General features: G+C 41.8%; 1 protein-coding gene across 2 annotated transcripts; it reads right to left on the bottom strand.

The window, feature by feature from the left end:
- Positions 1 to 4,366: 4,366 nt before the first annotated feature.
- On the bottom strand, positions 4,367 to 12,594 carry ZNF391 (zinc finger protein 391). Of its 2 annotated transcripts, none has more exons than XM_036869567.1 (3): positions 12,494 to 12,594; positions 6,309 to 6,420; positions 4,367 to 5,521 (listed from the first exon to the last, which is right to left on the bottom strand). In XM_036869567.1, exon 3 carries the CDS (start codon positions 5,441 to 5,443, stop codon positions 4,367 to 4,369), a length of 1,077 nt encoding a protein of 358 aa, XP_036725462.1. In that variant the 5' UTR covers positions 5,444 to 5,521; positions 6,309 to 6,420; positions 12,494 to 12,594. The 2 variants fall into 2 exon arrangements, with proteins under 2 accessions (XP_036725462.1, XP_036725463.1); XM_036869568.1 differs by lacking the exon at positions 12,494 to 12,594 and adding an exon at positions 12,358 to 12,381 and having other exon boundaries at positions 6,309 to 6,417.
- Positions 12,595 to 14,616: the final 2,022 nt, after the last annotated feature.

Here is a 14,616-nt window from a genome sequence, read left to right as displayed (position 1 = left end):
GGGTTGGGTGGCAGGGAGAATGTTGAGGAAGGATCGTGGCCTCTTTAAAGGAGCTGAATTAATATTTAGCGAAGAAAGTGACTCATCTTCAATCTCACAGTCCACAAATCAGAAAAGCGGATTAATACAGAGTAGGCACGGAAAACACATGTTAAATGAATAAAATCTAACGGAAAAGAGTGGAAGCTTCACTCTGATTTATCAATTTTTTAGAAAAAGAAGTGACAGAGATTCAAGCTAGGATACCATCCAGAAACGTGGCGTGGCACCGCCCACCCCGACAGCCTTTAGAATCTTCAGCAGAAAGTCGATGACGTCACATCAGGTTTTCAGTAAGGATGGGAGCTGGTCCTAAGACTTCTTGGAAATGGAGTCTGGGCGCTGTGACGACTCCGAGTCTCCGAGGTTTCTGGGAATTGTAGTTCTCAGATGTAGTATCAGCTCTTTGGCCGATCTTGCTTCAGAGCGCCCCTGGGGAAGCGAGAAGATGGCGTCTGGGGTGGTCGCTGGCCCCCATCCGGTGGTTCTAGGAGTGGCCATCGCAGCCTTGATGGGGGGAACTGGAGCACACAACGGTCACCATGAAAGTCCGGGAGCACAGCCAAAGCGCAGAGCTCTGAGGCTCTTACCCCCGCGGTGGTCTTCGCACTCACGCGCCTCCTTCCCGACCCGGGTTCCCGAGGAATGGCCTAGGCGTCCGGACGAGCGAGGACTGGGAAGGCAGCTGGCCTCCGCGGGAGCCCCTGCAGGGCTCGCAGAAGAGGGCCCACGCCGAGCGCCTGGATGTGGGCTCCGTGCAAAGACGGAGATTATTTTGAAGACATTGTTCAGTGTGAGCCTAGTCACAGTGCTTTTGGCTGCATTGGAAAACCCTCTGTTTCTCCTTAGAATAAAGCTCCCCACACCAGATCAGTCTTATCTTCTGACCCGATTTCCCCACCAGAAATCCCAAAAGTTTTTGGTTCCAAATCGACTTTAAAGATGCAAGTTAATCATATCAGGCGTTCAGCTTTTTAATGTTTTGTATTCATGGCTAACTGCTGAGTGTGTATCAGAAATTCCTCCCTCCATACACTAGGTAGCTTACAGGAAAGTTAACAACAGCAACTAAGGAAGTGCTGGTCTCTCTTCTACCTTGCCCGTATCTAGTCACCAGTTTCATAGGATCCTTCCTTTATACTGTCTCTTCATCTGACCACTGCTCTGTTCCACAATACCACTATTCTAATACTTCAGCTCCTCACCTAGTTTCTGCGTGCTGTCTCTCTCATTTCCAAACCACCTTGTCTCCTCTACCAAATTAATCTTCTCCCCGAAACCAAATTTTTATTACCATGATCAAAAACCTCCTGTAATTCCCTCATTGCCTAAATGATTAAATCCACACACAAGCTAGTACTCAGGGCAGCCACTGTCTAGTTATCCAATTCCAAATAAACTTTTTCATTTTTATTTCACTGAACTCCCTGCCATAGACAGTCCAGTTCGTCTATTGGAACAAACAGAGCATTTTCCCACCTCTATGCCTTTACTTACACAGTCCTTTCTTTTCCAGATCTTGCCAGGGCCCAGCTTAAGAGATCCAGTAGTGGGGTCAAATCCTGATCCTTGGGTAAGCTATTTAACATCTGTAAATTTCAGTTTCTTCATCCCATAATGTGGTAAATTAAGAGACTCAAATGTGTAAAAAGAGCTTTTCTTCTGGCACCCAGTAATTACTTGATTATCTCTACCCTCTGCTCCTTCTAACCCCACTCCACCCCAAGAAGAATCTTTATATTTGCCTTTCTGAGACTTCTCCTGTGAACTAAATATTTATTCACTGGAAAACATACTATATGCTAGGTGTTGTAGAGAACACATAATTTAATATTAATTTTTTGTTATCAAGCACATTGTATAATTACATGAAGGCCAGTGGAGAAATTCATCTTAACTCTATTAGGCTTTCCTTGAAGAATGGACATTTTCTCCCCTTCCAAATACAATGTAAGCAAATGACTATCTCACTTTCATACCTGAATAACTATCTGGCATACCATAATTTGTCATAATCTTGATCTTCTAGGCATTTTCTTCTTTAATACTGATTTGTATTTTTTTCAGTTTTGTATTTTATCATATCGTGTAAGCTGCCTTGAGTCATTTTTGACACACAATAGAGTTATAATAAAATAGATGACAATTGTCTGTGATGGCAGTTAGAAGAAATATCTTCTTACTTATTTGATTGTGATCCTAGTTTTCCATTCTGTGGAGTTACAGACCCTTTAGGGATGAAATAAAAGACTACAGGCAGATATGAAGGAATAGAATCATAACAATTAGCATTTATTGAACACTTACTATATGTTAGGCACTGTTTTCATCACTTTATATGAATAAACCCACCTACTCCTTAAAACAGTCTCATGAAGTGGAAAGCCAAGAGGCCAGCATCCCAGGAGCTCTGAAGGAGAGTCAGTCCCAAGGCTTAATGTATATAATTCAAGGTAGGACAAAAAGGACCAAAATATTTATGAGGTAATCTCTCCATTCAAAAGAGTAAAGTGACTGCATTATTAAATTAAACCCTCCTGATTTAGAGTAAAACTACAATCCAGGCCTGTATTGTCCTAAGCATTAGATGGGGCTTCTAAGAGACTTAAGACAATTTCTAACTTCAAAAAAGTTCATGGAAAAAAGCACCTGACAGAACCAGAGAACAGAAAAAGAAAGTATGTAATACAGGAGAATAAGGCAAACCATCACTGTAAAGGACTTCTAAGAAGCGGGGTGGGGGGGGGGACTGAAATTATCACAGAGGAGGCAGGACCTGACCAGGGCCTTTTATAAAGTATGGATAGATTTCTGGAGATACAGGGAGGAAAGCAGGGTATGTAAAAGGGTGCCACGGAATAGTTTGAAGAGGAGCCAAGTGTGAAGAGAAAGGGTGTCGTAGAGACAAAGGACAGGGCTGCCCAGTTGTACTGGGGAGTAATGGAAAATAAGTAAATAGATCCAACTGTGCAAGGTCTTCAAGTTAAAGCACTTTGAACTTTTTCCTTGGGACAACGGGAAACTGTGGATTCTTTCTGAACCAAGTGATAGTTTAGTCAGGCAGCTATATAAAGACAGGGAGACAAGAGCAGCAACAATGTGTTTACTCTGGTAATCTAGACCCAAACTACTGAGGACTTGGCAGCAGCAGTAGGAATAGAGAGAAAGAAATCAACTATCAAGACATTTCAAATAAATCCTAGCAGACTGATTACCCAGGATAGATAAAGAGGAATCAGTAAGCAATAATTATGGGGCATTTAGTGACTACTCAGCACTGTGTGATGTTTTATAGGGATCTAAAGCAAGATTTCTGTTTTCAAGAAGCTTACAATCTAATTGAATAACATGAAGTACTATAAGCCAATAAAATGAAATTATTCTGGTCCAACTCTTGCCCAAAGTCACAGAGCTGATCATTGTTAATCAAAGAAGTGCTGTAAGGTAGGAAAAGTGTGGATCAGCACAGAACAATGGATCCCAGAAGCTCACGTTTTAAGGCATAAGAGTGGCCAAAAGTGCCAATTCTGCAAATGTCAAGTAGGAAGAGGACTGAGAAAGAGGCATGGAGTTTGTCTTTGACAGATCAGCTTAACAAGGCTGGTGAGAGTCAGAATCAGATGGTATATGTTTCATGAAGTCTGTAAACAAAAGAAAAGTTTTTAAAATAGGGCAGCAATTTTTAAAAAGATAATGGAGGAGCTAAGATTTTTAGGACCTTCTTGATAAGGATAAGATAAGATAACACTGGGATTAGTTAGGCACATTAGAGCTATGGGCTATACTTTGAGGAAACTATGCTATAGCAAAAAAGGTAAGGGAGGAATGAAGAGAAAAATTTGTCCATATTAATTTGAGACTGAATTTTTTATCCCCAAACTGGTGGGAATTTTTTGTCCTAATCTGAAGCCAGCTCCTTCTCTTCTGCTACTGGAGCCAGCAAGCATGAAAATGCACACACATGGGATTTCCTCTTTTAAGTGAAGGAGCTGATGTGGTTGGGAAAGAGAGGGTTCACTGGTTGTTCAGGGACCCAAGCTCCATGGAATAGATAAGGTGAGGAACTGCAAGGTGTTAGGTAGCTGTATATTCTAAGTTGGAGCCCTCCAGAATATTAGGGTGAATACGTTAGGTTTTAAAAGTCATCCCCTTGTTGGATCGATCACTCATTTGAGCATTTAGTTTACAAAAAGGAAGGAAGGCTAGCTTGAAACTGGCTTAGAGCTAGCTAGTAGGAAGGAAAATTCAAACAAGTATATATGTTTCTTTTCAGCTGTGGGAGGTTATGCTGTGTGCTCTTGTGCTAACATTAAGGAAAGCACAGATATTACTCTTTAGTGTGAAGTTGCTGATGTCTGATGAGAGATGAACTCTGACTGAAGGTTTTCCCACAGTTATTACACTTGTAAGGCTTCTCTCCCGTATGAGTTCTCTGGTGAATAATAAGGGAGGAGCTCCGACTGAAGCCCTTTCCACACTCTCTACACTCGTGGGGCTTTTCTCCAGTGTGTATTCTCTGATGTTCAACAAGGGATGAGCTCCGACTGAATACTTTCCCACAGTTACTGCACTCATAGGGGTTCTCCCCAGTGTGTGTTCTCTGATGTTCAGTAAGAGATGAGATCCAACTGAAAGCTTTTCCACATTGACTGCATTCATAGGGATTCTCTCCAGTGTGTATTCGTTGATGCTGAATTATGGTTGAACGGTCACTGAAGGCTTTCCCACATTCATTACATTTGTAAGGTTTTTCTTGACTATGAGTTCGCTGATGCTGACTAAGGTTAGTGCTTCGGCTAAAGGCTTTTCCACATTCACTACATTCATATGGTTTTTCTCCAGTATGGATCCTCTGATGTAGATTAAGGTGTGTACTCCGGCTAAAAGCTTTTCCACATTCACTGCATTCATAAGGTTTCTCTCCGGTGTGAGTTCTTTGATGTTCAATAAGGTGTGTACTTCGGCTAAAAGTTTTCCCACATTCATTGCATGCAAAAGGCTTTTCTCCACCATGAATTCTACTGTGAACAATAAGGTCTGATTGGTAACTAAAGGCTTTACCACATTCATTGCATTTACAAGGTTTCCTTTGCAGAAAGAGTTTTTGGTGTTTAATTAAGCCTGAATTATCTTTGGAGTTTTTCCTAGATATGGGGGACATAGCTCCCTTTGGAATTTTCTGCCGTGTATTAAGTTTTGAGCTTAGACTAAATTCACTGGATTCAGGGCCTCTCTCCCTAGTGAAAATTTCCTTGAGGGTCATTGACACTTTTCTGATTGCTGTTTTCTCAAAAGAAGATTTCTTCTGTGTAGGACATTTTGTCTGCCTTGACAACTGGCCCTCACTTTTACAGACTTCTTCATTCATAGGATGTTGGGCAGTATTCCTTCGGAGACTTTCCATTGCTGACCCTGAAAACTCTAGTTCTTCAGAAATAGCCTGATTGGTGTTGATGCTTTGGTTCAGTTCAAATCTCCCTATCTGAAAGACATTTAAAGTGCAAATGTCACCTGTGTCTAGTGTGGAGAGCAAGGAAAATAAACCAGCAGAAAAAAAAAAGACAACTAATTTGCAATTCATGCACACTGGCAACTTTATATGGGCAGAAACTTAAAAGGGACAATGAAAGAGAAGTGAACAAGGCCAGAAGTGATAACAGAGTTTTCACAGTGGGTGCACAGAGACATCAAGAAATACAGGTAGGGGCGTGGGTAATATGCTGAGCCCCCAAAATGGACATGAGCAGATATACCAATTGATGAGCAGAGAATAGGGGATTAGAAAGTAAAATGAGCTATTAACTATTGTAGCCAATTAGTTATGGTAAATGAGAGAAAGGAAAGGGATGAGAAAAGTAAAGACTCTCAAATGTAGAAAACATAACCACCACCCCCCTGCCAAAATACAAAAAGTGAGGAAGACTGTATCAAGCTTGGATGTAACCATTCTCTTGGCAAAGAGAGAAAACAGAATTTCAGAAATGATAACTATTACCCTGCTATCCCCATTTGATCTCCCTTTGATCCCCCAACCCTTCTTCCAGCTAGTTTAGGTATTCTTCTAAACAAGTCTACAACCACAGAATTCAGAGGATTAACAGAGCTCATCATGACAGATCTTAACTTAGAGTTCATCAAGGCCAACTTGCTTATTTGACAGATAGAAAACAGAGTGAGTAACTTAAGTCACCCAGCAAATTGCAAGAGCTTAGACTAGAACTCATGTCTCCGAAATTTCAGATTGGTGGCCTTTTCATGATACTACTCACCTAGACAGATATTTTTGGTCACTCCCCTCTTCAGCTCCCTGAAGATCCAGTGTCTACAGTTGTTCTTTCTCCAACTGGGTGATCATGTCCAATTCACATGCTGGGATTCCTGCTGATTGGAAATGATTTAACACAAGGCTATTGGTGCTGGAGACACAGGGCTATTGAGAGCTCAACATTAATGCTTTGATCTATAGAAAAGATAGTGTGTGGGAATTCCCTGGCGGTCCAGTGGTTAGGACTCCGTGCTTTCACTGCCGAGGGCCTAGGTTCAATCCCTGGTTGGGGAACTAAGATGCCACAAGCCTCACAGTGCAGCCAAAAAAACCCCCACAAACAAACAAACAAAAACCATAGTGTGCATTTTTAGAGGCTGTGGCAGGAGGGGCTGGAGAAAATGGGTATCTGAAAGTTCTGGGCTAAAACTGGTTCCAAAAGAAAGGTTATACACATACCCATCAGAATCACTTATGGAACTTGTTACTCTAGATACTGGGTGTTACCTCAGACCTAGTTAAGTACAATGAGGCCCAGGCATTTGTATTTATTAAGTTTATATGACTCGACAAGTTGAATTGTCCAAAATGAACCTTAGAAACACTCTCTAGGTTGCCTGAAAAATGTGTTCACTGGGACCAGCCTTTCTACCAAACATTCTTCTCACAGCCAGAGGGTCTAAAACATAAACTCAGCTTCCCTTAGGACAGGTGACTTCTTCCTTCTGCTAGAAGGGCCAACACTTCCCAAGGATCTCAAGGTTTCCAGGTATTAGGCAGCTAGCTTTCCCAGATGATTCCTGTAAAAAGCTGGCACCCCACATTCAGACTGTACCAAGCAGTCTGTTCATCTCCCCACTCACAAGGTTGTCCTAACACTTGCCTTACAATAAGGAAGAGCAGCAAGGCCCTCTCCTAGAATACTGACCTACACTGAGTGTCTAGCAGAGCATCCTGGCTCTGTTGGTAAAATGGGGAGGATATGGGAATCTGTGCCTACTCTTCCAGCCCTTCTCTGGACTCTGTTTCCCCACTGAAGTTTTTTCTTTAACCCATTCTCTTGTAAATTCATTCAGAGCCCTTGGGCATGACAGTAGGCAACAAATTGTATAATAGTTCCCCTAATGTTTCTGCTCACAGCACAATTTAAGATCCACTAGGTTAAGAGTTGATCTGGTTTCAAAAGTCTTGCCTTTCTCAGAGACTGGGAACCTCCCATATGTGGAAATGAATCTTGGAGGATGTTCACGAAGAAGCCATCCATGGAGAACCTCAAGAGCAACATGACGATGCTGTCTGTGTCCAGCTTTGCGAAGAACATGCCTTTCAACTGAAAGCATGGAACACAAAACTCTACCACTGGGTTGGCTGAGAAGTCAGATTTTCTAATTTATTTAGAACCTTGCAATAAAATCCAGTTGCACACTTTTTGGCGCTAACATTCCTTAGTAGGCATTTGTCTTACTGCTTAGGTTGGCTGGCCTACATTCTTGCAGCCCAGATCCTTAAGCTACTCCATCATTATTCTATTGGCAGTTCACTGTTACTTCTCTCCTCTATTACAGTAATCCTCAAGGCAGCAATATCACCTCCTAAGGAGAGTTTTGGGAATTTGTGAGGGTTTGTGTGTGTGGTTTTTTTTGTTTTGGTTTTGGTTTTGGTTGTCATATTGATTGAATGGGGCTATTAGAATTTAGTGGGGGTCAGGGATTCCTGTAAAACAAAGAATGTCCCTTATCCTGCCAGACTTTCAAAAGAGTTGTTAATGGTTACCTGAGACTGGAACTACTTTACAAATAAATACAAAGTATTTTGCACAACTTTGCTATGTATTGGAAAATCAAGGAAATATACTTCTTTTTCTTTGAATGATATTTGGAATTGTTCGCCATTTTAGGAAAATCAAGCCACTCATGACATTAGATTCACAAATACAACATTCACGTATCAGTCTGCATTTGTAGCTGTTGTATTCACATGATTCTATGAATAGGTACAAGTGTCTATTTCATCCAATCATTTACATGCTGAAAAACTATTATTCTATTATAAATTACTTTCCTTTTCTTTCTCCTTTATATTACAGTTAAGGTAACATAGTGATATTCTGGAAATTTTATCTATAGGTAGTTAATATTATCTATAAATTTTATTTCAAGATAGTAAAGGGGATGGTAGGTTTGAAAGGTAGAGAATTACTTCTCTAGTGCAATGGAACTAAAGTATTAACAGTTACACAATAGATAAATAGTGACTCTCTCAGGCGGTAAATTGCAAAGCCTCTAAAGCCTTAAAGCAAAAGTCCTTGTCCCCAGCAGAAGTCCTTGAAGATCTGAGAACACCCACACTGCCATAAAGGTGACGTAGGAACAGTGGGAATTTTGTACATAGTGGAATATTATTACATTATTACATATTACATTCCATCTTGGAGAAGAGATATTGTTGAGAAGAGATTTTGTTCAGGTTTTTGGAGACAAAGGGAAACCAGGAAGATCTGAAATGTGAAGAGCTTTATAAACTGACTCACTAGAACCATTAAAACAGGACATCTAAAAGTAGGCAGGATCTCCTGAACAGAGAGAGAACTAGGACAGAGTTCAAAGGAGAGAGCCAATTTGAAGTTGAGGGTTTACTCTCATGCTTATTAATACCTTGATGATTGGTAAAATATGCCAATTTGATATAAGATAATTATAATTTAATGTGTATATAGAGTGCAGTACAAGAGTCCCAAGACGTAGTTGTTTTTGCATTTCAAATAAGCTCATGACATGTATAACTGTATTATGCATTATGTGTTTGTATATGTGACACCTATGACAGACACACAGAAACCACATTGGGGAAAGTTTCTACATTAAAAAAAAAAAAAAGAAGAACCCAACTGTGAAAGGAACCTGACTTGGAGGTGCAGCCTCTGGAAAGGCCCTTTTTTGGTCTTTTCTCTTGGGTCTGCCTATTCTAAGCATTTTATGAATACAGACTCATTTTTGTCTCACAACAATGAGAGGGTTACTATTATTATTTCCAAAATACAAATGAAGAATTTGAGGTACAGAAACGATAAGTAATTTGGCCCAAGGCCAAGTGATAAATCCTGGACTCAAACTCACTACACTACATCATACTTACTGCTTCTCAACAGGCAGGGAAAGAACACTTGAGTCATGCTTTCCATTCATATGGCCTCTAAAGGGCCAAGGAACTAAACTCCACTGATCCAAGGACACCAGCATGACCTTGACACAAGAGTGACTACCTCTGAGAGATGACTATCCTGAGAGGCTGCAATAAGTCCCAACCACACTAAAAGCCCTATCTGTGTAAACTAAGGATTAAATTTCCTGGCTTCCACTAAAGTGCCACCACAAAGCAAGTGACATCCTTGGCATAAATCAGTGAAACACCAGATAGAGGCCCCGTGGTATAAATAATTACTTGGTATTACATTTACCAAGTAATCTGGATTTTGATCATAGCTCTGTTGGTAGCTAAATAAAAACCAAGGAAAAATAACTAGTCTGGTTTTATGTATCCTCATCTGTAAAAGGAAGATGTTGGACTTGATTAGTCCAGAGCTGTCTGATTCCTGGAATTTAATTTTAGATTCCAAACTCTGAGGCACAGACCCATCTGCCTAGACTAAGGGGATAAGACTAGAATGAACAGACTCTTTTTCAAATCCCCAGAGACATGTGAGAGCCTAAGGTCCATGTTTCAGAGGAAACTGTTTGAGAAAGAGGTCAATCGCCTAATGCTGAAATAGAGCAAGGGAGTGCTGAGGAAGACATCAAAAGCAGTCAGCAGGCAACCAGGGACTAATCCCATACTGGGCAAAATTTGCCACACTCACCTAAGAAGGGACATTCTCTGAAAAGAGAAATACATGTGTCTCCACTTGGCGAGATGGCACAAACTTCCAGAAAAGAAGGAAGAATCCTTAACATACATGGTATACGATCCTATAGTGAGATAGAAAGTTGCCTTTCCCTCTTCCACCTCCTCTTCATTTTCTTTCTGGTAAAGGGCAAATCTGGGGATAACAGGTCTTACCCTAAGGTGTCCAGAGTCACTGGTCTAGTAATGTCCACATTGGGCCAGGTGAATGCAACCCTAGGTATTAAGAGGTAAAACAAATGTCCTAAAGTAACCCCACCTCCTCCCAGACGCAAAGAAAATGACAGTAGACATTTATGTCTGGGCTTAAGTCCCTAGTTCTTTAATGAGAAAAGGTAAAGGGAATTGGTCTGGGCTGAGTCCAAACTCTCTCTAAACTCTCTAGGCGTTCCGAGGCATATAATCCAGTCTGCTTATCGATTTCCTCACATGGGATATGAGTTCAAAGGGAGTAGGCAGTAGTCGCTTCTTCCTGAGAGTCAAAACAGAAGGCAGATGATATTGCTCCACCACAGGGCTGTGCATCTCTGGGCAAGCCACTCACCTTTTTGAAAAGCTGGTCCCACACTATAAAATGGCATTACTAGTACTCCCTTGTCTTTTCTCACAAAGCTTCTGTGAATGCTACACATTATAAATGGCAAAGCTTACTATAAAGAATATCATCTATGACATAAGGAGATATTGCTGCTGTGCTTACCTCAAATGAATTAGTTTTTAAATTGTGATAGTATACATTTAGGGAAAGATGCTCTCAGAGGATTTGTGCTGCTGTTCTAGAGAGTGGACAGATGCATTCTTTTTCCTGGCTTTGGAGGATGCACATGAAATGGGGAAGGCAGAGCCGGTGGATATGACAAAGGTCTCAGGCGGAGCCCCCAGATATATTTCAGAGAGGCTAGGAGGTCTCTGTCTCCACAAGGTTAGGACCATACCCTTATCTAGGTTTCATACAAGGGGTTCCTCCACCATGATGTGGAATGTTGCCTCTCTTTTTCTCTTTTTCTCCTTTCTTCCTCATACTTTAGTTTTACCTGGATCACCTTTCTGGTCTATAGATATCGTATCCTTACTAAATCATTATTCTCGAAAGTACAGTGGTCACAAAGTGCTGCAGCACCAGCAAACCCCATTCTCCTCTTTATATGACTAAGTTTCCAGCCCTCACAGCCCTGACCCCCTCCTGTTACCTTAACCATCTGAAATTCTTTTGACCATGCCACTTTCCCTTATAATCAATTGCTGATCTTGGAATAATTTTCCCTTGTATATACTCCCTTGAATATTAAGAAATTATCTCATTCCGAAGGAAGCAGGTTCTGAGGGTTCTGGAATAGCTCTTCTTCTGGTGCTTTGCTTTCTGGTATCGGGCTGACTACTTCCTGGAGCCTTTGCGAATGCACAGGAGTCAGCAGGAGGGCCTAGGCAGCCTCTGTTCAACTCTAAAACAGAGACAGTCAAGTCTCCAGGCCTACCAAAAGATGGTCTTCAGACAACAGTGTCCTTGAAGATTGGTTCAAAGTCACAACAAATTCACAGAATTTGATATACAGCATTTGTCAATACCCCTAACAACACCTACTATACTGAAGTACAACCGTCATCATCAGAACCATAAAATAAATACTACTACTCTCAAGCTCTGTAACTTTAAGTAAGGTACTTCATCTCTGTGTGCCTCAATTTTAAAATCTGTAACATGAGGATAATAATCGTACATCTCATGGGGTTAACGCGAGGATTAAATGAGTTAACGCTGGTAAAAACTCTTAGAACAGTGCCTGGCACACGGTAAGCATCTGGGAAACACCCCGAGTACAGAAGCCCTTCCTCGCCCAGCTAGAGCGGAGCGGAATGAAACTCTGAGCTTTTCCATCTCCCAGGGGTTCACCGGAGAACACCACCTGCTGTCAGCGCAGCTGAGGGACTAGGTTGTGCCCACCCGCAAGGTGAGCGCTGGGCGCCGCTCAGAGACACCGTGCCGCGTCCCAGCCGCGGAGGCACCTCTCGGCCGGATCTGCGGCCAGACCACCCTTGGACCTCTCGCCGGTCTACCCCCGAGAGAGTTGAGTGTTTCGGCACGACCACTTCCTAGAGCCTCCAGGCCCACCCGTCCAGGCCCCGGGCCCCGGAGCCCGGCGTGCCCCACTCACCGGCCGCCTCGGGGCGAGCGCCGGGACACACCCTGGGCCGGACCCACGCGTAGACAGAACCTTAGTGCGCGGGGCTTGAGGAAGCCGGAAGGATTAATGGGAAACCCTTGCGTCGACCCACTGCTCCCGCGCTCACCAAGGTTCCCGAGGTCACAGACACTCTTCCACTCAGACCCCTGGTCGTGTCCTTGTCAGTATGTGGGGCCAGTCATTGCCTGATCAACGGCCCCGACCTAATTCTCCTGGAGCGGATGATCTGTTAGAGAACAGAGACGATGGGGAGAATGGGCAGCATACCAGAGGCCGTGGCTGTGCGCCTGCGCTGCAGACTCCGGGACCGCCAGGTTGTGTTCAGACTCATTTTCCTGGAGATTTTTGCAAAGCACTTTCCCTGGTGTGTGTGACGCCGAGATTGAGAAGTTGATGCTAGAGGCCTGAGAAAGTTGATGCTGGAGACCCTAGAAAGGTCCTGAAGATCTTAATACATTCTATGCAGTATAGTCCAAACCAGTGATTTAGTTTTAAACAGCATACCTGGAGAGCTGGTTAAAATACAGATTCCCAGGCTTCGCACTCGTTGGTCAGAGGAAAGTCCCAGAAACACTGCATTTTCAGGGGGCATCCCAGATAATTCTAATGCAGGTGGTCCTCAGACCATCTCTGGAGAAACAGGCTTTTTTGCACAGTCTAGATGCTTAGATGCAATTAAATGCAGGACACTTCCCAAATTCCATCAAGAGAAGTAAAGGTAAATAAAATCAGGATCCTATTCTGGTCATGAAGATTTTTACCTATGTTTTATACTCAGAGTTTTATAGTTTTACTCTTAAATTTAGATCTTTGATACATTTTGAATTATTTTTTGTATTTGGTGTAAAGTAAGCATACAACTTCATTATTTTGTATGTGTATATCCAGTTTTCCCAGTACCATTTGTTGGAAAAGACTGTTACTTCCCAATTATGTGGTCTTAGCACTGGTTGAAAATCAGTTGATATATATGTGGAATTTGTTTTTTCTGGACTTTCTTTTCTATTCCATTGGTCTAGACGTATATCCCTATTCCGGCACCACACTGTTGAGATTACCACTGTGTAGCTTTGTGGTAAGTTTTGAAATTAGGAAGTATGAATCTTCCAACTTGTTCCTTTTCAAAATTTGTTTTGGTTTTGAGGGTCCCTTGAGATTCCATATGAATTTTAGGATGGGTTTTTCTATTTCTGTAAAAAACATTGTTGGGATTTTGACAGGGAATACATCAAATCTGCTTTGAGTAGTATTGCCATCTTAATAGTGTCTTCCAATTCATGAACATGGTATGTCTTTCCATTTACTTAGGTCTTCTTTAATTTCTTTCAGCAATGTTTTGTACTTTTTGAAGTACAAATCTTTTGCCTCCTTGGCTAAATTTCTTCTTAGGTATTTTATTATTTTTGATGCTATTGCAGATGGAATTCTTTAATGAATAGAGCAACCAGACAGATTAGTTTAAAAAAAATAGAGGATTTGAGCAACAATATAAACCAGTTAGACCTAACAAAATATATATATAGAACATTTCACCCAACAACAGCAGAACACACATTCTTCTCAAGTGAACATGGAACATTCTCCAGGATAGAGCATATGTTAGACCACAATAAAAGCATTAATAATTTTTAAAAGATTAATATCATACAAAGAATATTTTCTGATCAAAATGGAATGAAACTAGAAATCAATAACAAAAGGAGGGGCTTCCCTGGTGGCGCAGTGGTTGAGAATCTGCCTGCCAATGCAGGGGACACGGGTTCGAGCCCTGGTCTGGGAAGATCCCACATGCCACGGAGCAACTAGGCCCGTGAGCCACAACGACTGAGCCTGCGCGTCTGGAGCCTGTACTCCACGACAAAAGAGGCCGCGACAGTGAGAGGCCCGCGCACCGCGATGAAGAGTGGCCCCCACTCGCCGCAACTAGAGAAAGCCCTCGCACAGAAACGAAGACCCAACACAGCCAAAAATAAATAAATAAATAAATAAATAATAATAAAAAAATAACAAAGGAAAATTAGAAAATTCATAACTATGTGGAAATTAAATAACATAGTCTTAAACAACCAATGGATCATAAAAGAAATCACAAAGGAAATTAGAAAATAACTTGAGAAGAATGAAAACAAAAGCACAACACACCAAAGCTTATGGGGTGAAGCACTGTTTTTTCAAATCCCCTAGGGGTTGGGAAGCCATTTCAGCTCTTTGGAGTTAAAACTATGGCTG

Source organism: Balaenoptera musculus, chromosome 11 (assembly GCF_009873245.2).
Source record: "Balaenoptera musculus isolate JJ_BM4_2016_0621 chromosome 11, mBalMus1.pri.v3, whole genome shotgun sequence".
Taxonomy (NCBI): Eukaryota; Metazoa; Chordata; class Mammalia; order Artiodactyla; family Balaenopteridae; genus Balaenoptera; species Balaenoptera musculus.
The sequence above is the reverse complement of the archived record's forward strand: the minus strand, read 5'-3'. Positions and strand labels throughout refer to the sequence as shown.